The 23,703-nt window shown below is 42.0% G+C and overlaps 1 protein-coding gene across 16 annotated transcripts in view; it reads left to right on the forward strand.

Moving 5' to 3' along the window:
• cacna1g (calcium channel, voltage-dependent, T type, alpha 1G subunit) overlaps window positions 1-23,703 on the forward strand; it is a 207,199-nt gene that overhangs the window by 48,213 nt on the left and 135,283 nt on the right. For all 16 annotated transcript variants that reach the window (XM_078938047.1, XM_078938056.1, XM_078938048.1 and 13 more), the window contains exons 3-5: window positions 8,969-9,081; window positions 13,644-13,777; window positions 21,281-21,378. In XM_078938047.1, coding sequence (XP_078794173.1) covers window positions 8,969-9,081; window positions 13,644-13,777; window positions 21,281-21,378 — 345 coding nt within the window. The remainder of the gene's footprint in view (window positions 1-8,968; window positions 9,082-13,643; window positions 13,778-21,280; window positions 21,379-23,703) is intronic.

Here is a 23,703-nt window from a genome sequence, read left to right on the forward strand (position 1 = left end):
GGGTCCCCACATCACATTTGTGTGATCATTTGGGACAATGTAGGCTTCCACAGAAAAAAACAAATCAGAGAGTGGTCCACCACCAACAGTAACCACTTTTCAAGGTCTGTCTTTCACCCTACTCCCCTTTCGTGAACCCTACAGAGGAGTTTATGACAGACAGCCATACACTAAATGATGCTGCACAGTGCTTGTGGTGTGAATAAAGTAAATAAAATAACTTCACACCCGATCATGTTTTCAAGAGTATAGTGTGCAATAGATTCTGTTTTTAGATTGAGTTGTGTTACAGTAGTGTCCATGCAGCATTCACTGTAGATTTAAACTTTTCATATGAAAGTCACAAATCTGAATAGTTAATCCTCTGCAGAGATGTAAGAACATCCATTACTGTAAAGTTTCTAAAAAATATGCACTGGCAGTTGTGAAACAAAGAACCTTCTCACAAATTGAGCATTGTGTTTTCAATTGTTGTGCTGTAGTGTGTAATGATGTGTATAGTGTTTTGAAAGCTTCAAGCTGCTCTTTTGATTTGAAAGTTTGAGTTTTGAAGTGAGACGGTGTGGTTGTGTTTATGTAGCTTTAGAAAAGGGTGATGTGTTTAGACATTGGGGAACATGGAGGACACGTTTGTGAAATGTTTTAGCATTTAAGAAAAACTAACATAGATCCCCAACTTGTATTCTGGTGTATTCAGACTGGACACATTTGCTTAGCTCAAAGTGAGCCAGAGTTCGCTTTCTCCTACTAAATGAAGAACCCAAACCCACAAATACCTGCAGACACAAGCAAAAACGCTGTGAGAGATTTGCCCAAAGTCCCGTTTACATGTTGTGAGCTGTGTCTCAACAACACTACATACTATCATCATTTGTTCTGCTTTTAGCTCTGGTTTCCTTCCCCTCGTCCTCCCCTGTGGTCAGGTTTTCCATGAGCATTCTCCTCATTTTGGCGTTCTGGAGGAATCTCTTTTAGACATTCTTCACCTTAAAATAAGCTTTTTTTAAGGTAACTGGAAATGCTGATTTACAGACCGAGAGCATGTTACTCGTCATTTGGACCATCATCAGATGTCGTGTTGCTGTTATTAGGCAAACATCCAGTGTGCAAACACATGTGAAGTGTGTTTGTGTAATCACAGCCATATGGGCACACATTCCTATACTGTACATAACAACACATTTAGAGCTCATGATGCCCAAACTGAGAGGTGGAGGCTTTGTTACTATAGCAACCAGATCACAGCCAATATGAAGGAAGTGCTGTTCTGGAAGTGCCCACATTCTTCTCTCCAGTCATGAAGAAGGTGTTTGGTTTCAGGCCTTTCTGTCAGTGGTTTCCTTAAGTTCTATCGGAGGCTTGACATCATTTCTATTTAATTATTTATTAGACGAAAATGTCACATGACACACAATACTGTTTCCAGTTCTGCAGCAGACTCTACATGTTCTGGTCCGGTCGTGGTTTGGACCCTGGAACAGATGTGGTTTGAGGGGGAGGCTTTTATTGTTTGCTCTTACATAACAACGTCCTTTCTCTGCCTTTGCTGAACGCCTGAACTTTCTGACAAAGACTTTACATCTGCAGATCAGCGAACAGCTCAGGCTTACGTCGTTACACAAACACATTTTTTGAAGAAACCTTCTCACTCATTATTTTTTGACCAAAGGTCAAACAAAAGGGAATAGGCAACTGTGGGATTAATCCAGTTCTCTGACAACAGCAGAGCCTTCTGAGTTTTTACCCACTTTGTGCTTCCTTTAGGGGGTTACTGCCTATTTGCTGCTCGCTGCCAAACAGTTTTCACAAGAGACGAGAAGTAAGAGGTTTTTTTTCTCTGTGAGCAAAGTTGTTTGGTTTCCCAGCTCTCTGTTTTTATGAGTAGGATGTCAGAAGCAGATTGGAGGATTTGCTGAAGCTCTGAGAACCAGACAGACTCGGTGCACACCAGACGTTACCGCACATTCACTGGCCCACTTCTAATAAACTATTAGATGACATGAAGCACTGCATGAACATGTGTGGATTACTTTCTGGTCAGCAAATATTCAAAGGCAGGACAAACATGGAAGAAAACAAAAAATGGAAAGCACAAAATAAACAGACTGCAAAACACTAAAGAAAAATGTTTTTGAAATGTTTTTTAGCAATAATTAAGCAACCAAACAACAAAAACAGCCTGGAAAGCCACAGCGCGGCAATAAAGTATTTCACTCACAGATATTCCTTCAACTGTGAGACACAAAACGTAGAAAAAGAATCCAGGAAATGCCATTGTTTGTTACGTATGCCATTAATTTGTATTGTACGTAAGGATTTACAAACACTTTCTACCCCACTGTGCATTCAGAGTTTACCTGTGTGTGTTCAAATGTGCAGATTAGGCCTGCACAATTATTGCAAATTTATCATTATTGCAATATCCAGCTGTGAAATATGCACATCACAAAAGTTGGCCAAAATTTCAATTGATGGTTACCTTAAATTTGCTTAAAATCTTATGGCAGCTTGAAGTATTTAATGAATCAAATAAATCCATTTATGCATTTGACAGATGGAGCTTTTTTGTTAGATGTTCGCCTCCTCTTAGACTATTGTCAATTGGAGGATAATTTCAGGTATGTTGACTTTTTTTAAATTAAACTGTTGCCATGGAAATTATGTATTTAGATGTTTTGCTATTTGTTCATTTATCGGAAGTTATATCGTCATCGCAATATTGATCATTAATACGGCAAATCGCCAGTTTTCTTTATCGTGCAGTCCTAGAGCAGAGTGTTCATGTGTGCATAGTGTACATTTGTCCAGAGTGTACATGTGTAAATGTGTGTGCAGCGTGTACATGTGTGTGTACTTGTGTACAGAGTGAACATGAATGCATTTTTTTGTGCAGAGTGGAGTTGGAACTTCTTGTCTGGACCAGAAGCCTTGGGTTCCAGGTTTCTTTAGCCCAAATCGATGAGTTTAAAACAGGCGTGACTGAAAACATGTATGGGTTGAAGCCTGAATATTAAAGAGTTGAAATGATCTGTCCGGACAGCAGGTACTGATGTTGCAACATGATGTCAGTGGTTCTGGTCTCAGAAAGGTGCTGGTTCCACAGACTAGCACACATGCAAAAAGCACCCGATGCAGCAAAAGATGTGGACCATAACACATCTCTGCAGGAATTAGCATATTACATGCTTGAAGATGCAGCGGCAGATACTTCCACCGTCTGCTCCTGCTCTGACTGAACCACTGTTCTTATGGTCGCATCAGTTCTGCTGCCAAAAAAGAATCTCTCTTTGCCTCCTTCCTTCTCTCCTCTCCATTTGCTGGGAGATCTGTTTAGAGGATGATGTTTGATTTTCTGCTCCCTGCCTTTTAAATCAGAAAAAATAACCCTCCAGGCTATAAGATCCAGGATGGCTGTGTCAGGCTCACCCACTGAATCAGCTGCTTTGAAATCCTCATGGCTTGTAATCTAACGGCTTAGATGATAAAGCAAGAGTCGTGAATGGTTTCTATGCTCGCGGATGTTGCTGACAGGAATGTGGGACTCATCACAGACTTTGAAAGTTCTGCTCCGTGGCTTCATCACCTCAGACTTCACAATACTTCCCAACCAAAGACTGTGTTGCTTAGCAACTCACAGTCCACAGTGGCACGATACAGGGGTGTTTCCTGGCAAATGAGGAGTGTGAGCTCTGCATGTGACAGAAGAGGAGCTGTTGGTGCATTCAGTCCATAAAGAACCGCTTTGCATCTTGGATGCGGAACTAGGACAGCCGGCTAAATGATTCCAGCAGGTGTTTGAGAGGAAAGGTTTGGAAATGCTGCAGAGTCAGCATCCAATAACTGATCCTCTGTCTCTCATTGGATTGTAAAACATTCAGCACTTTATGGAATGTTTGTGTTTTGATCATTTGACGTTAGTTTACAGAGACATTTCTAAAGCGAAACCACAGAAATTGGCCATGTTCCGTAGAAACAGGCTGGTATTTTCTGTCTTTCGATGCTAACATTACAAGGAGTTTGCTGCCTGTATGAGTCAATGAGTCCACAGGATTTCTGTTCTTCAGGACTTTATTGGTCGGTTCAGACCATGTTTCTCTGTTTCCTCAGTTTGGTGAGCTTCCATATCCATGACGCTACAAACAAAGATGTGTTTTTATGAGGCAGCACGTCAGGGATACATTTATGAATAATATAAGCTGGTAAAAGTTTAATAGTGTTTGCTGTTGCCCGTTTTCCACAGGAGGAAATGGTTGGGTCAGTTCTCCAACCCCCCCCCAGCAGCACACAAACACGTCAGGGATCGTGTGGTTCTTTCCTTTCAGCTCTTCCAACCCTCTTTGCTGCTCTGCTCTTGTCTGGTTTTTGTGTTGCACTTAGGTTTTTGCCTGAGTGAATCAAAAAGGTATAAATGATCCACGGCTGTTTCTGGTTCAGTCACTGGTTTTTATGTTTATTTTTGAAGTTCTTGCCACAGACCAGGTCTCCTCTAGCCAGGTCCTCCACACCTCCAGTCCTAGCATGAGATCAAACGAAATTCTTGAGATAAACAGGAATGTATTCATAAATGAAATGAATAATAAAACGATGATCAATAGCTGTAGAAAAAATTCTCTGACAGCAGATCTGCAGTTAGAGATAGGTACTGGTCTCCTGTCCTCTACCCATCCCTGGTGGGGGGAACCAGGCCCTCTGTAGCGGTGACCGTGTCCCTTAGGTGCTGGCTTCCTGGGCCTGGCGGTCCTCTCTCCACACAGGGAGAGGGATCCCTGAGTTCTCTGGCAAGACCAGGCGGTGGGATCACATAATATTTGAGCCTGGAGGTGTCTGTGTCCCTGTGTTGCTGGTTCTGGCCCTTGCCCTCAACAGTCGGTGAGCCTGGTCGGCCCATGTTTACCACACTCGTTGGGGAAGATCCTCCACTTCTCCTGGGTGTCTTCCTCTTGGGTGGTGGCAGGCCCTGCCTTGCTCTCTGCTCTCTACTGGACTTCCCGCCAGTCGGGTGAGTGGTTTTGTGGAGCGTTGGGGCAGTTCTTGCTTTGGGGGGCTCTGGTCCGTGCCTGGAGTTGGGGTGAGGGCATATTCAGGACTCCCGGGTGATGGTGGGCCGCTCATCTGGGGCTGGGGGATCTCCGTGCCCCCTGCTCTCTGGCGTCGGGGGGCCCCTGTTGTGGTCTTGCCAGTCCTGTTCTGGGTGGCAGACGTGATTGCTCAGCGGGCGGATTTCCTTTATCCGGTATTCCGTGTGGGCGTCTGGGGGGCCCTGACTGCCACTGCTGACTCGCCTTCAGCAGGGGTCTTGGTGTTGGGGTGTCCGGGTGCCTCCCCTCATTTTACATTTCATCACCCACCACAGTAGAGCACAAACACTCACCTGAGCACAGGTGTTTGCTCACCTTTGGACTAATAGTAAGCGTGACTGAATGAAATGCCGTACATGTGTGTGTTTGTATGCATAAGTATGTGCGTGAGTTATTGTTGTATTGTGTATTTGTTGACATTCTTGTGTAAAGATTTTTGGAGCCAACAGGTGTGTTTGTAACATTTAAGTGTGTCCAACACAAGAGGCCTTCAGCTCTGATCTGTTTACTCTACTGCTGGACAGCACGAGAGAGATGGTAGTACTGGTACTGGTACCGGTGTATATGGTTCTACCGGTACGGAATAAAAATGTGGATTTTGGTGCTTTGTCTCAGACGTGTCAATCACTTGTATTCTATTTAGTTTTGCTGCTTAATCCTAGCCAATCATATTACATTTGTAGCGTTTGTGGGCGGACTCATTTAAAAATGGGTCAGGCCATGAGGGTGGGCGGAGCTTTAGGAAAATGCCAAAGGCAAAGCGAGTGAAAGTTTGTCTGAATATTGAAAGTTTTCAAGTTTTCAATCACAGCTTCTAAGAAAATGAGGAAAGAAATACACTTTAAATTTTGTTTTAGAAGGATGAGCTTTGAAAGCTAAATGAAATTAAAATGGTGTTTTGGACCCACAAGTTCTGAATATTGCTGATCAACATCAAAATGTTTCTCTGGATTTTAGTGAAGTCCAGAATAAACAGACGTCTGTTTTGTCTGCACTGGATGCCTCAGCTCACACTCGTCTTCATTCTCTCGATGACATGTTCCTGATGCTCATATATGCTTCATCCAGAGCCTCTTCATCATGCGGGTCCTGGAGCCGGGACAAAAGCCAAAGCCATGTGACTTCATGCATGAGCACACAGTTATGCTAAGAGGCGGTGAGGGATTGGGCATTACAAAGGCCTGCCGCTGTCGCCCTCAATATTTCATGAAGACTTTTTTATTTTATTCTGGCGTGTTCAGCATTCCTCCAAAAATAAGCTTTTTCTCAGAAAAGTTGTGGGTGAGACAGAAGTGAAAAAAACAAAAAAGAAAGTGATGAAAAAGGAAAAAACTGCTGTGAAGAGGCGAGCAGCACCTGTCTGACAGACAAACCTGAACTGTGACTGGTTCCTCTGAAAAAAGGTGTTTTTGTTGTTTGGAGCATGTTCTTGTATTTTTCTGATGGAGGACGAACATGAAGGAAAATATGAGTATTTCTTTATTCAAATTTATGTGAATCAGTAGCAGATGAAAAATGCAGTTTGATCGTATTTGTGATGTAGAAAACCCACTGGGCGGGGCCACAAGCTCCTTGCTCCACCCCATTCTGATCATCCACTGTCAGACAAAAAGATTGTTTTCCTCATCTGAGCTGGATCTGGATCAGAGCCATATGGCTGGATAGATCTGAAATTGCTGCCATTTTCTGAGGGGCTTTAAGCTACTGTAAGAGAGGCCGACTCAGTTTCTACATTCAAAGTTAGACTGAAAACATTCCTCTGTGGACAGGATTATTATCAGACTAGCTAGTATTCAGAGATTATTTAACTTAATGTTAATGTGTTTAAATTAAACTTAATAACTATTTGTTTTAAAGGCTGCTAGAAGTTGAAGCTGGGGTAACTATGGTACACTGGGGTTCTGTCCTCTTTCCTTTTTTACTTCTACACTTCCTCTCCTCTATTCTTGATCATTATTCATCATTTAGTTCTCCATGCCTCTGTTTGGTGCAGTGATTCATGTATTGTCCCTCTTTCCCTCTTTCCCCTCCTGGGGAGTGGGAGTGCTGCCAGACTCCAGTTGTTTCATCCGTGCTCCAGTTCCTGACCGTTTACCTCGCCTTTGCTCCTGCTCCTACACCTGGCTGTGGTTCCTGTCTCCGGCTCGACTCGCGCCTTTGACTGTCCCCCCAACCACGGCTGGATGAAGCTCGTCTGCTGGACTTTATACATGTAGTTGTAGATTTAGATAAGTTAATTCTTCTCTAAGAGGTCTGGTAAATCGCCTGTCCGTCCTGGGGGAGGATCCCTCCTTCATGTGGGCACCCCTGAGGTTTCTTCGTTTTTTCCGGAATCCATTTTTTTAGGAGTTTTTCCTTACAGAGAAAGGGGGTCTAAGGGCAGGGATGCCAGTATAGCTTAGTCAGTTTGTTAGTTCATTTTAGTATTTTTCTATTGAACTCTTTGTATTCGTGATCATTTTGAGTTTATGTTTCACTTCGAAGCCCATCGAGACGACTGTTGTTGTGATTTTGGGCTATACAAATAAAATTGAATTGAATTGAATTGAATTACTGGGAGAGAGTGTCAGTAGAGAGTTGATGGGAAATGAGTGCAGGCTTACTCCTTGCCATCAGTCCCACCCACAACTCAGAGGTGAATTTCTCATGAACTGCTGCCGGTCTGCAGAAACCATGTCCTAGAAAACGACACAGGTTTTAGATTTTTACTGAAAAAAGCATCATCTGGGACACTTTGACAACAGATCAGAAGATGATCAGAGTGGGACTTTAAAGACAGAATTTCTTTAGTTTTAGCATTAGGGCTAACCCTAACCCTGAAAACAGCTGCATCTATTGCCACACTTGTAATCTGCTGTAACCCTTTATTTTGACTCTACTTATGTTCATCTGTGCTCATCATTTTGGATCACGAGTCTGAGAACCGGATCCCACAAAGACTGGAGTTAGGATGTAAGCAGATCAGATTTGAGAGCAGATTTGAGCAGAAACTGTCTTCTCCTCGGAGAGGAAACAAGCTGCATCCAGAAGGTCCTGTGGGAGTCATAGTAAACACAGCCCATAATAAATATTCGAGGCTCCCGTGTTTCGATTAGCTGCAAACAGCGAGCAGCTGTTTTTTTTGTTCCTCTGCACAGCAGAAACAGCTGAAAGAAGTTGTGAACTTGTGCTGCTGTGCTTCCACACACTTGTTTTGTGTTTCTGCATGTCTGAGGGTGTGTGGTAATTATAGCTCTGCAGCTTGAGAGGAAGATGAAGGATCAGCGGAGGAAGACGTATTGAGTCAGTGGCATTATTCATATTTAATGATTTTCTTGGTCTCCATTCTTCCTATGTGGATGGGCTCTTTTCGCTTCTATTCTGTAGACGTTTGTTCATTCCTAATGTAAACGTGAGCAGACCTGGAAGAGTTGCAGTAATATTTTCTTTTATTGTAAATCTAAACTCCCACTAAAGACAGTCAGCTTTGCTGTCCAAACCAGAACAGAGTTCAAGCTCGTTAGCACAGCTTCATTAGTTATGAACTTCAGCTGTGCCAACAAACTCCATCCTAAAGAACAGAGAATCTCAAGAAATCTTTCTGCTGTCTGTCCGATTCTCAAACACAAAAACGGGAACAGCTCCTGCTTTCGTTGGTTGATGCTGGTTGAAGGGTTACGGTGGTTCTTTCACTCTTTCTGGGAACATCTTTGGTGTTATTGCGACCAATGATACTTCAGTCGGGTTTTCCTGCATCCTGGATTCTTTTGTGGATCTGAAGGTTTTTGCTGATAAATGAAAAGAAAAAAGCGCGTGTCAGGTGAAGTACTGAGGATGTCGTCACTTTTGAGAGAGTATTTAGTTTTTCTGTTTGCTGCCTCTTCTCTGTGGTCCTTAACCTCCATCCCATACGTGGTTTGAGCGAGCGTCCATGCTGGTCATCCTGCTGAACTGTGTGACGTTGGGCATGTTCCATCCCTGCGAAGACCTCAACTGTGACACTGAGCGCTGCAAGGTCCTGCAGGTAAGATGGCAATTGCTGCCATGGAGATTTTTTTTACATTTCCATTGTTTTTGTTTTTTTTAATTTTTTTTTTTGACAACATTGTATGCAACAAAAGTTTTGACGCAGCTTACTGTTACTAGAGCTATGATGACTACACGAGTGTTCGCTCACTCTAGATATACTCGGCATCCGGTAACCCTGCCCAGGACAACCCCTGATCTGCCACCAACCACCCGGACATCCCCCTTCCTACCCCTAGGCAACCTCAACACTGTTTTCAGCAAATAGACATGTAACAACCGGCAGCATTTCTATGATGGGGATCCCCCCCCCCCACTGTGGGGAGGAACCAGACTCACTACTTTAATATTGTTGACATTATTTTAATAGTTTATTTTATTAATGATGACATGGAACCAACATACCAACTGATGACTAATAATGAAACAAGAATAAAAGACAGAAAATGTTTTCCTGCTGTTTTTTACAGTTTTTCTCCATTGGTTTGGCTCATTTCTTGAAAACAAAAATTACATTCTCAAAATTCTAAGATCATTTGGCAAAACAGTCTTACAGTTCAGCACAACACTAAAGCTCACTTGCAAAATTTAATATATCTCCCAAAACTGTTCACTCATGCTTCAAAACTAAATTCCTTTCCCACGTAAAGACTCAGTGCCACCAAAATGGCAAAGATCTTTCTCAATAGCTTTGGCTGATTTCTTGATCAGACCGGATGTTCTCAACACTCTTGGAGCTTTTGCCAAAATAATGTGGATGGTTTGGCACAACACCATGGTTCACCTGCAAAAGCTCATATCTCTCCCAAAACAATTCACTCATGTGTTAAAACTACATTTCCTTCTCATTTAAACAGTCAGTGCCCCCAAAATCCTTCGTCCCTTTGGCATTGAGTAGGCACTGCAAGTCAAAATGATTAAATGTTTTGTCACTATAGCAGAGGACCATTGAAGTATCCTTCATGTCCACCTTTCAGCCTTAGCTCAGTCATTTATTGACAATGGTTACTGTACTGTTTTTGTATAACTAACAGAATACAATTTTGTAAAAAACTGAGAAAAAGAAAAAAGATTTGAGGGTGGGAGTAGCCTCTTAGGTTTAACAGCACACATTGCTTTCATAAGAAATTCTAACCATTATCATTCACACACATAAAGTAACTTTCATGCATCAGAGTAAAAAGTAAATGTACTGTAAACAGCATAATATACTTTATCATGAACACAAAGAAAAAACAATGATAATAATATGCAGCCTACAGTGCTGTAAATAATGCTCAAGTTTCACAACCAACAGTTCTTCACTGGTCGCTGTCCTCACCCTGCTAGCCATCCACATGCTGCTGCCTATCTGGCCAGATTCTCGTCCACATCACAGCGTATATTCTCCCTTGCAATGCAACGAGGGAAGAAACGGCGGGCATGTCGCAACCATCCCCTACACTGATCTCCTGTAATATCCTCACATGTAGCATCCGTTGCATGGAGCAGGGACCTCTGATCTTGAGCCTGATGCTCAGACACTCTCAACCTCCAAGCGGAGGAAAACTCCTCAATAGGATTGAGGAAAGTTGTAAGGTGGTAGGAACACTATGACCATCCTTGAATGAGTAGTGAACCAGGCCCTGATGAGCGGGCCACGGTGGATATTCACATTGTCCCATACAATAACATATAGTGGTAGGTTGAGGCCTACCAGAAAACACGGTGACCCCCAAAGGCGAAAATATTTGTGAACATGTTTTTCTATGTTCATTCTGCAGTCGACAGGCCGTAGAGAACACTTCTACGACACATTGGGGGGAGTCGGGAGAAGTAGGTGAGACACAGGCGTGTCGTACAAATTTTTCCTTTTTATTTCAATCCCCCTAAAACCTGCAGAGTGAACAAGGAGCCGTTAGTGCTGCTCACGTGAAACGTGCACACTCCTTGCTGCAGAAATTAAACATGTCGTTTGTGAGGACGTCCTCCAGACACTTACAGATCATGTGCACACCACGTCCATGCAACATTTGTGCGGTCAGTAAGGAGCCAGAACTCACACCTCACTAACGACTAAAGTGTGGCGTAAGGACGCCGTACAACAGAATCACCTGTACGTCATAAATGTGTGTAACTTCCATTAACCTTACTTCACAATACACCACACACACAGCAATGGTACATTCCATTTTCATGGCGTTCCTTGAGGTGGTCGTACAAGTCTTAAGGTAACTGTAAGACACACCTGTTCTCCCCTGAAGATGCAGCCACTCCTTAAGCAGAAAGAAAACGAAGCAACATGACAGAAATTCAAAAATAGAGGACAAAGACAGAAGATAAATTGGGAAAGATTGAAATAAACATGACAAAGTTCACAAGTGGTGACAACCCAGAAAATTTAGAAAACTTCCTCTGCAGCAGCATCAGGAGAAAGACTGCTGGATACATTCCAACAATGAAGCTTTGTTTTTTTATTATTATTATTATTTTTACCTCAACTGATGATTCATGGCAGTAAACTGAGGGGTGAAAAGGTTTGAAGGCTGATCGTTGTAAAAAAAAAAAAACTCTCCAGGAGAGCCAGCCATGCTCTCACTCTGCTGGCAGCAGCCAGGGAAGCATAAATCCAACCTTTGCTGTGAGCTTTCGCCATGAAAGGTGCTGAACAGACAACAATATGACACCCAGACAAAAACTGAGGGCTCAGCTTCCACAAACAGCTGGAACATGAGTCCTGGAAAACCTTTTCACTAAACGTGTCTGATATTTTCATGCAAAGCATTGATTTCTACTAAAAAGCTGCAAAGTCACAAAGATGAAGCTGTGAGCTGAAGAATGAGGTTAAATAACAGTTTCAGCTGCTGCTGAAACTGAACGGAGACTAAATGTTGAATATGTTCTTCAGACTTGAAATGACTGACGGTTGTAAAAAAACAAAAAACAAAGACAGACATGATTGAGACCCCAGAACGTTTAAAAAACCCAAACCAACGAGAAACGGATGGAGGCTCTCAGGCATCCGGGACCAGGTCTTGAAGTTAAGTCTAATGGTTATGAAGATCCCAATGGTGCTGAGTGATAAGTTCACACGGCTCCACACGCCTACACCCACACACTCGCACATAAAACAAGCGAGTGTCAGGAAACAGATGTGGACGGGTTTCTTTGTGGAGAAAGATTCAGAGGATAAAAAATATTGAGGTTATTCATTAGCATAAGGGTAGGGGAGGGGGTCAGGGGTGGGGTGGGGTGTTAGAATGAAGGAGTGAACTTCAGTTGTTATTCACAGGTATTGAGAGTGTGGATCAGTAAGGGAGCAGGTGAGGGTGAAGAAATCTCTTTTTTTATATTGAAAGAGCAACTGTCCTCCCCACCTCCTGTAGTGGAAGAGGGGGCTCACGTTGGACAGTCTATCGCAGAACTTCCTACAGACAGATGTCATACACCTTGTCTCACAGCTCTCTTGTCTCTTGCTGTGGGACAAAAGATCAAATGTGTTTAACCTGTACACAGCCATTCACAAACAGCAAGAAAATCAATTCCATCAGTTTAAACAAAGAATAAATTCTAAATTTGGAAGAAAATCTCACTTCCTAAATGGTAGAATTGAAGGGAGATGTTTCCTTTTGGTATCATTGTATTACATCATGTTATGCATCCAATACTCATCATGTTTATATGTTATAAAACACTAATGGGGACAGTTTGGTGTTTCTTCTATTTATTAAAGCAAAATTGTGACTATTTCTCTGAGGTGAAGCAGATTATTGAAAGTTTTCCTTCGTTAGTGGCCATCTTCCTGCTTTCTCAGTGAGTTGTAGTGGTGGTGGTGGTGGTGGTGGTGTGGGGGGTGGCTTATCGGGCAAAGAGGATATTTTTAAACCTTCTGTTCTCGTCAGGATGACTCATCTATCAGTGGGTTTTCCTGAGCTGTGACTTCATCTCCTTTCAGATTTTCATTTTTATCAGACTTGTAGTTTGTTTATTTTAAATTCACACTTACCTATTTTATTAAATCCATGTTTTATCAAATGCCTGCCCTCATTTACCTGTCTTTTTTTCTTTAGTCTGGAGTGAAAATAATTGAAGAGAAATTAACCAGTTTGACAGACCATAGTGAGTAATGGCATGATACTTAGAACATTGACAGACTGTATTTAGGGTATCTGAAGTAAAAGCTGAACTTCACTTTGTGCATCAGAATAAAGTCTGAGTCTGGGGAAACGTTCATCATTAAAATAAAGCATTTGCCGTTTGAAGATCTTTGCTACTTTTTCTGCCAAACTGCAACAGTGTAATACAATTTATCACCAAAATTTCCAAAATCTTTGCACTGCTTTGATTAATTCTCAAATGTGCATTCGTTATGTCAGCCTAGAAAGTTACCAAGAAAATATTAAGACTAAATGGCGAAAAAGAAAATCAGCTCCAATGACGCCTGTTGCAGCTGATTACTTTGAAAGAGCAGTTTTAGTATTTCAGAAGCTCTCCTGGGTCAGGGATTGTCTGGATTTACTTTAAATCTGTCTGAGCAGGCAATCTTTCATGTTTGTGTGTTTTGTCTCTCTGTCTATGCAGGACTTTGATGACTTCATATTTGCATTTTTTGCTATTGAGATGGTGATAAAGATGGTTGCTCTTGGGATTTTTGGCAAGATGTGTTACCTTGGAGACACCTGGAACCGTCTGGACTTTTTCATCGTCCTCGCTGGGTGAGTAATGTAGTCGCACTCTAGACCACCAATGGATAAACTCAAACTCAAACTTTATTTATTTATATAGTGCCTTTCATTTCAGTTAAAAACACAAAGCGCTTAACATAAAAGCAGATAAAACGGTCATAAAAAATGAAAATTGTTAAAAACAGAAAACAAAGGACAATCACACAAAGATGGGACCCCTCCCTCACCCCCCCCCCCCCCCCCCCCCACCCCACCCACCCAGTTACCCAAGTAGAACCCTGAACAGAAACAAAGAACTGCAGCTTAAAGAAGGTCTGGCTTGGTTCTGCTGTGAGGAAACGATATCATGGGGGTCCATTCATTAAAGACCCAGCCCGACCACAGGGTTCATTACCACAGCGCCCGCCCAACACAGGGCTGCCCAGGGCCCACTCCATGGCTATTAGATCACAGAGCGGGCCCCCCCAACGAGAACGGGCACTGCAGCAACAGCACCCCCTAAAGGTCAAGCTGGTGGTGCCCCAGAACAATGGATCCCCAAGAGGAAACACTGGAGTAAAAAACAGAATAAAAATCATTAGTAAATAACAACAATAAAAATAGAAAAAGATAAAAAATGAAACAAGATCTAACAATGGAAGTAATTAAAAAATAAAATACGTAAACTGATTAAAACATAACCTACCCCATTGGTAAAATAACAATAAAAAGAATAGCATATTAAAAACACAGATAATAATAGTCCTTACAAATAAATAAATTAATAAATTAATAAATAGATAAATTATAAAAGACATAAGTAGGCCTGCACAATATACCTCAAATTTATAGTTATCGCGACATCAAGCTGTGCAATATGCATACCGCAAAAGACGGCGAAAATCGCAATAAATGGTTACCTTGACCCTTGTGCTATCCTAGGCACTTTAATGTTGGGAGGTGGGTCATCTAGACCCACTAGACAGAGCTCTGAACCTTTTTTCTTCAATGGTTTGTGATCTTCACTGGTGTCCATGGATTACATGAAATCTTTCCACATTTATCCACCTTTGTCATAGTAGGGAGAACACCTCAATGGAAGGGGGGGGTCATCTAAGATAGCACAAGGGTTAAATGTGCTAAAACAAACTCATGGCAGGCTGAAATATTGAATAAATGTAATATAAATCCCTTTATGCATTTAACCAATTGGAAAGACCCGTTTACGCTGTTGATCAATCAAATGAGCCCTTTTATGTTTGATGTTTGCCTCTTATGTCGACAACGCTCATTTGGAGTATAATTTTTATACTGTTGCATTGAAATGGAAATGATGTTTTTGGTTGGTTTGCTATTTGTTTATATACCGCAAATGATATCGTTATCGCATTATTAATCACCAATATCGCATATCGCGAGTTTTCCTCATATCGTGCAGCCCTAGACATAAGAAATGATCAAAGTCATGTAAAAGCCAGACCAAAAAGGTGGGTCTTGAGCCTCTTCTTAAAAACCTCTATGGTCTCTGCAGGTCTGAGGTTCTCTGGCAGGCTGTTCCACAGGAGAGAACCGTAATGGTGGAACGAAGCCTTACCGTGTGTCTTGGTCCTCACTTTAGGGACAACTAAGAGGCCGGTGCCAGAGGACCTCAGGGTCCACGAGGATTCATATTTTGAAATAATATCATTTAAATAAGAAGGCCCAAGACCATAAGAACATTTATAAACCATTAAAAGAACTTTAAAATAAATCCTGAAACGCTCAGGGAGCCAATGCAGCCATTTTCAAACCGGTGTCATGTGTTCCCGCCCTCTGGTCCTCGTCAGAACTCGTGCTACTGAGTTCTGCAATAGCTGTAGATTTGAGATCGACTTTTTCGGTAAAGCAGAGAGCAGGGCATTACAATAATCTAAACGACTGAAAATAAAAGCATCAGCACCTCGGTGCTGCAAAAGAGAGGAACGGGCGGACTCTGGCAATGTTTTTAAGATGATAAAATCCTGTTTTCACAATGTTTCTGATGTGAAGAAGAAAACAGCTCAGAGTCAAAAAGAAATTATTGATCTTCTATTTCTCCCAAACGGGTTAAATGGAGGAGCAAACAGCGTTCGTTAAGAAAGCCTGTTCCAGCCCTGACTCAGTCCTGTTAATCAAAGCCCCTCTTCGAATAAAATATTATCAAATATAATAATAATAATCCATTTTATTTAAAGCGCCTTTCAAGAAACCCAAAGACACTTTACAAAACAAAGGTTAAAAATAGACATTAAAATCCCAATGAATATAAAGACAAAATCAAAAGTGAATCAGTATGGGAAGGCAGAAGGCAGGCTTTGTGGAGGACATTCTGAAAGTTTTCTCCCACAATAGCAAAGCTTTACCAACTTACGTGAACCAACTTTTTTAATGTAAGCAATTTTTGTTGTAAATTTGGATTCTGAAAAACATTGGTCAGTTTTCTGAAATCCTGGGTCTTCTAAAGTTCATATGCTCTGAAGAAGGCCTTTGACTGGAATTGTGTGAGCAGAGGGTTAATTTTTTTTAATCAAAAGTCTGTCAAATTGACTTTTAAACTTTAATTTTATTGACCAGGTTCAAAATTGTTTGTGTTGATGGATTTGGTGACATTTGCTCAAAGCAGGAATCTAAAGATCTGTTTTCACTGTCTGCACCTGTTTAGAATAGTCACTATTTTACTTTTATTGTTTCAGCTAAATGTATTCCCAAAAATGAGAGGAGTGTAAAAAGCAGGCTCTTTGGTTTCTCCTCAGGTATGTTTTGTCTTTCCTGGTCTAGCTGGTCCCATCAGGGTTACCACTCTGACACATTATTGCTTCTGTGGTTTGGTATCTCAGTGGATTACTCCAATACAAGCCTTTAATCTTTCAATACTTTAGTAAAGAAGTGGGCGTGGTGCTGAGGTACAGCGATCTTCCCCTTGTTGTAAGGTTAAAGGTCCATTTGCCTGAGTCATTGGACTCTACATTGTTACCAGTGGGTTGGTTCCTTGCACTGCAGCTCTTACCAAAATTAGAAAGAGCTTTCGGCCTCAGATGAGATGAAAATGGGCTGTATATGAAAATACTGGAACATATGTGAAAAATCATTTAATTTGGGCATTTAAGGGACATCTATACGTCCCGCACAGGTGTAGCCCAGATGTTTCCGAACAGACTGAACTGCAGCAGCCTTAGCTCTTCACAGAGAGGAAAATGTGTTGAGAAAAATGTTCTGGTCTGAACCACTGATTGAAGAAATGACAGATATTTTGTTTTTATTTTTGTGTTATAACTTTTCTTTTACAGATAAACTAACTTCTGAGCACAGTAAACAATGAAAGAACTTTAGATTACTGCAGACTTGGGTACGAGTTCAATAGTTTGAATAATAGGTGTTACAGAGCATATCCTGCTGCTTTGTTCTGACATTTTCATCTCATCACCTCCCCCACTGGTTTTTAACGCCGTCCTTCTGCCACGGCTTCTGTCGTCCATCACTTGGAACAGGACACATTTCCTTCTTCGTGCATGTGTTTTTCTGTGCACAAATGTGCTTCAGCAGGAAGGACGCATGCTTTGTGCACGCCTTTCCTCCTCTACAAGTTGCACATCTTTGTTTCAGTTGCAAATCTGAAGTTTAGGGAAACATATTTTCAATCACTCTATGTACTGTGTGCTACACAGTGATATTAACTGACCAGTCACTTTATTAGATCCACCTTGCTAGTACTGGGTTGGACACCTTTTACCTTCAGAACTGCTTTAACCCTTATGTGGTGTTCGGGTCTGTGGGACCCGTTTTCATTTTTTATCAAAAGAAAAATGATACAATTAATTAATTTTTCAAACTCAGACTCACTGGCCTTGGCTCATTTTCTGTGAAGAACATATATCAGAATACATTTTTAATGACCACACACCGTATACCCCCCCAACACATTTCTATTACATATAAGATGTTCGGGTCCACTGGACCCGGGGCTAATAGAAGTGTGGAAATTGATGTTTTATGTACCTACACTCTGTCCTCCACCTGTCTGGGCCTGCTGTGTGTGTGTGGGTGTGTGTAGGTGTGTGTGTGTGTGTGTGACCAGTGAGAAAGAGAGAGAGAGATTCACTGTAAATGTGAGTTCTGTTTCTGCACCTGCGGTTCCCGCACAAGGTTGCAACATTGTTAGAATAATTCAAGAATCAACTCTGTTTGCTCTCGTTCTCCCGCACATTTGACATTTAACCATTTGACTTTCTTGCGGGAATCTTTAATATCTCGCTCTTTATCTGCTACAAATTGGAGGCGGGACACGTTAAATATAGCTTTGCCAGTGTGGTTTCTTATCACAACTGATCAAAATGGCCAAAGGCTTTCTGCGCAGATGGAATTGATTTTAGAAGAGAGACGTTTTTGAGGATGATGTAGAGGGAGACGATTCAGAAGAGGAGGTTTCAGAATTAGAGGATCACATTTCTGAAAATTCAGAGTCCGACAGTGACTCCGAAGAAGATGATTAGATTGGGGCGGCCGTGGAGCAGCGGTAGGGCGGTCGGCCCATAATCGTAAGATTGCAGGTTCAATTGCCGCCTTGCACGCCCATGAGTCGAAGTGTCCTTGGGCAAGACACTGAACCCCACCTTGCCTCTGGTGGTAGGCGGGCGTCTGTGTTTGGCAGCAGAGCCGCAGTGTCTGAATGTGTGAGTGAATGTGTGTGACTGGGTGAATGGGTCTGTGACTGTAAAGCACTTTGTCCTTGTTGGAAGAAAGGCGCTATATAAGTATACGCCATTTACAATTTACCATTTAGATTGAGCATCAGCCAGTTCCAAAACGAAGCCATCAGCACCCAGCCACAGGACCAGGCCGTCAGCAGCCAGGACCATGTGTTGTATAGGCTAGTGGCTAGAAGGCCATGTGTTCAATGGGGCTGATGTGTTGTCTAGACTAATAGGTTTACTCTGTGTTCAGCTTGTGTTGTGCACCTGAATGGGTTCAGTTTCTGTGTTCAAATAAATAAAAGTCAGTAGTTTTGAAAACCTTTGCTTCACTTGAAAATTTGTTTCCACTCATATCTTGATTTTAATTGATTTTCTTTATCACATTTTAAATAATGAGTTATGAATGTGATCTAACAAAGGTAAAGGGCAAATATTAACCAAATATACTGATTGTAAATGGATGAGGTAAACATCTGTCGAGTATTTTAACATCAAAGTGTTTGATTGTGAGGCATTAAAAACCACAACATGCAACGGGTCCAACAGACCCACGAACACTGGCTGAGTAACAACAATATGAACACCACACAAGGGTTAATTCTTGGTGGCATAGATTCAACAAGATCCATGCTTTCATGTTGTTGAGGCCAAATTCTGACCCTATCGTCCAGATGTGGCAGCAGAAATGGAGAATCGTCAGACCAGACATTTTCCAATCTTCTACGGTCCAGTTTTGGTGAGCCTTTGAGTTGCCTTTGGGTCACCCTCCTCTGATCTCTCTGAATCAGTCCAGTATACCTTTTATGCATCCTCTTGTTCTTTCCTGGGCTCCATAGTAGATCAGGCCCTTGATAATAAAAATAGCTGACACTTTGGTTTGAGCACAGGCCTGGAAAAACTCAGAAATCCCAACATTTATTTGCACCATATATTTCTTAGAGTAACAACAAACTAAAAACAATGGAACTGCATACACATGTAAGTACACCCTCACACGCAGGAGACCCTCTGCTGCTTCTCATTGTTGCGTCCACTTTCCTCAATGAACAGTCCCCTCCAATGAAATGGTCACATGACTTCCTGCTTTGGTTTGGTCTCCTCCATTACCTCTCGCTCTACCTGGTCTTTTGCTCTGCCTCATTCATGATGAACGATGGTTTGTTGATGTACTGTAACTATTGGACTAAGGGGGTTCCCATATACATCTAACACAAATCTGTCTGTGCATTCTAGAGCTGAGGATCTACAAAGACTGAAACTTAGGTTTTATGTTTTCCTTTCCGTCCAAATAGGAATCGTCTGCTTCTCCTTCTTCTATGCCATTTTTCATCCAGAAATGTTCTTCATACCAGTTTAAACTAGAGCTGTAAATCTTTCTCTAACTGGTTGTTTTGTATTAGTTACAAATGGATGCTGGAAAGATATTTGTAATGATTATCTATGAAGTTTTAGCTATTTTTGTTTTAACAAACGGATGTTTCTAATCTTTTATCATGTTATGGCCTCCAAAATTCATCAAGCATCCAGGAATATTCACACTCCAGCTCTTGGTAACAGTCCTCTGATTTCACAGGGGCCGTGTTCTCCATCATGGTCTGCTGCAGTGGCCATTGTTCAATACCCCCCCCCCCCCCCCCCCCCCCCCGTGATAATGACCCTGTTCAACCAAACACCGAGACATGTTTATTTCAAGAACTCCACCTCTGACTGCTCCTATTTTTATTTATTTAATTATTCGATACAGCGCATATTAATAAACATTTCTTTCAAAATGCCAGAGTTCCTAGGTAGATGTTGAAATCACCTTAAAAGATCAAAATAAAATGACATATTTACATAACACTACATACATATTTTAAACAATACATTCAGTAAAATTAGCAGTCACCTCAAAGTAAATTGGCGATAAAACATTCCAAAACTTCTAACCTAAGACGGTGGGGGCAGCTTTCTTCACTCCGTTGTTGTTTCCATGAACTGAGCCGTCTCTGATTTTGACCATCAGGATGATGAGGGCGTGTCCGTCCTTAAGGACACATCACTGTCAAAGTGACTGTCACTCAAAGACACATATGCACAAGTACTGACACAACCACACATACAAAAACGTACACAAGGACACAAAGACAACTAACCCATACTAATACACACCAAATGTGTAGTTCCACAAATACACTTATAGACACACACCCACATTCACACTCACAAAAACATACACACAGGACTCTCCCCGATACCCAAACACATAGTTTGAGTCTTGTTGACCCACATGTGTTGTGAATTTGTCCGACAGTCTCGGAGTCGACGTGTGGAGGGAATTCCTTCATGTGCACGCTCCTTGTTGAACATGTGCTCAGCAGCTGTTCCAAACAGACACAAACAAAAATGCAAAGTTGAGATGGATAAACACGGATCAAGTGAGAAACTGGTTTTCCTCGGGCCCCCTATGCTCACTTGAAAGCATCTATAAAGAGCTAGAGGTTGTCAGGGTTTCTGCTCTAGTATTGACATCTCTGGCTGATGTGCTGGTCCCAGCCCTGTAGAAGCGTGCATCTGAACATTAGCATGTTTTTCACGGTGTGCAGCTTGAGCTCTGCACGCAAACACCAACCTTCATGTCTTGGTCAGATGTTGGGGAACGCGGGATTTAAGTAGCTTGTTTCCCAGAGTGTACATTTGTAAATTTAAGTGTGCTTCCACTTTTATAGGATTAATGAACCCTTTTCCTTTTTTGGGGGTATTTGCATGTATATTTGCTGTGCTCAAACTGCGTCTGCTCTGTCAGCTGTCAGGATATCAGGGGGTGTATTTACACCTTTGTGCTTCTTTCTCTGTGACCTTCCAGGATGTTGGAGTACTCTCTCAACCTGCAGAGCGTGAGCTTCTCAGCAGTGAGGACAGTTCGTGTGCTGAGGCCTCTGAGAGCCATCAACCGCGTGCCAAGTGAGTGAAGTTTACCCGCTCTGGAGATTTTTCTGTCTTACCAAGCACAAACAGAGATTGTGACACGATGTTTAAACTAATTTAAGTGATTGTCAAGGGAATTGCACTCTTTATTAGACTCTGCATAGTCCATGACATCAGCACTCTAATGCTGTGTTCACGTCAAACCCGATTCACGTAGCAAATTTGTGTCCTCCGCCTCTGCTCTGATGCACGGCGACTTTGCTGCTTGACGTTTGTCCAAAAGTGTCGGGATAAACCTGACGCTCTGGCTGTGAGTAGGATGAGCTACTGTCAAAACCTTTTAGCTTTGCTACATGGAAGACGCAGAAGATGTTTACAGATCAGGTTGATTTACTCTAAAGACCTTTAAAAGTATCAGGAATCACGTCTCCATGTCTCGGTTCATGACATCATTCAAAGACTCTCCCTGTACAGTGAGCTTCACCATCTAATGCAGGAGCTGCATCTGAATCTTTTGTTAAATCTGTCCATGCAGTTCATCTGTCCTTTTTAGAAAGCTGTTTGTATTCTTGAAAGCTGGAGTTGATCCAGCTTCCCTCGTTAACACAAAGTATTGGAAGCAGAAACGTGATCAGGGTGGGGGGTGATTGATTAAGTGTTGGAAGAGTAAAGGGAGCAGGATGAGCTACCCTAGGACAGGAAAAACCATTACTCCGGAATCCAGGGGGGACGGACTGGAGATGCAATGGAGTCGATGTAAATGAACTGACGGTCTTGAGACGTACTCCACGCACAGAAACGCACTGCAGACGGAGAGGTAAATATTTGGGGACCAAAAGGATGGACTGAGTGAAACCCTGCAGATCCATGTTCACTTTACAATTACGGAGCCCATTGAGACGACGGTTGTTGTGAATTTGGGCTATACAAATACAATTGTAATTGAATTGAATCTGGTGTGCAGTAATACATTTCATACTGATTTCCATTCAGTGACTTAATTAATCTTTAAATCATAGCAGAGCTGGAACACAAAGAATGTAATACTTGTTCCTTGTCATTTAAACATCCGTTTGTTACGTGAACCAAGGGAGGAACCCAGGTGCAGGAATGACAACAAGTCGGCGTAACGTGGAAACAGGCTTTTAATGCCAAGAGCACACTTGAACATGAGCATGAACGAAAACGCTGCGACAACCACAGAAGAAACAGAGCAGCTTAAAAAGGAAACCTAATCAGAGAGAACATGAGAACCAGCTGTGAAAACACCGGGGACAGGTGAGGGAGGAGGAGCCTGCAGGAGGGTTGCAGCTGAGCACCAGGCCATCCTTGACACGGTTAAGGATGCTGGTTCCGTCTTTAATCTGTGCTTTTCTTCTCATCCTTTTGCTGCCGTCAGTCTCATTACGGTTTGATCAGGACACACAGGATTTCCTACTGCTGAAACCTTCCATAGACTTATACCCACCCAGGAGTCCCCTTTGTCCATCCATTTCCCTTCACCTGCGGTTCCCTCATCTAACATACATCTTAACCACGTCTTTACTTTTTCCAAGAGTCCTTCTGCACAAACGAGGCAAAGATTTTCAACAGATTCTGCCGTTTCCATGCGGCTGTAAGCAGAACACCTCTAGCAATTTCTATCCAGCCAGTGCTCCTGTTAGAGCTGCTGCAGACTCCACTGCCACTCATTAGGCCAAATTAACTCACTCAACCATGCACACTGGCTCGCTCATTAGGCTCCAACAATCCCAATTATTAAGCTAATGACAGCATTCACATCTGGTGTGTTTATGTTCCTGTAGGAAAGATGACACTTGGTAGAACCTTTGTCTTTGGTGTGGCCTATATCTACTCTTTCCAAATTCTTAGCTTCCAGAAAGCACCATCAGTTCCTGCGGAGAAACACCATGTCTGACTGCCGTGACTGTGTTCCTTTCATGGAAAAACATGGTTGTCCGAAAATCCTTTTTTTATTTTTTTTTATTAAACAAACTTTTTCGTTTTTTGAAAAAATAATTAAGTTTTATTCCAAGTAAACACCACAACCTTCCTTTTATTTAATTTTCTTATTTTTCTCTTTCTTTTTTTTTTACTTGTCCTGTCCAACAGCTGGGCAGACAGATGAGAGCTGAGGGCCTCTTGTGTTGGACATATTTTACTTTAACAACAGGGGTTATTCATCTTCAGACAAACCAAAAGTATGTCTGAATAAACCCCTTTTGTAGTCGAGGCCAAACTTTATTCATTTTAATCGTATTTGAAGATTTTTTGTGTTGGACTGGACGGAAAAGGAAAGAAGGGAAGAAGAGAGAGAGATGTTAGAGAGGGGGGGTTAGAAGGGTGATTATAAGGGGTGGG

Source organism: Oryzias latipes, chromosome 19, assembly GCF_053564925.1.
Source record: "Oryzias latipes strain Hd-rR chromosome 19, Olatipes_Hd-rR_3.1".
NCBI classification, from domain to species: Eukaryota; Metazoa; Chordata; class Actinopteri; order Beloniformes; family Adrianichthyidae; genus Oryzias; species Oryzias latipes.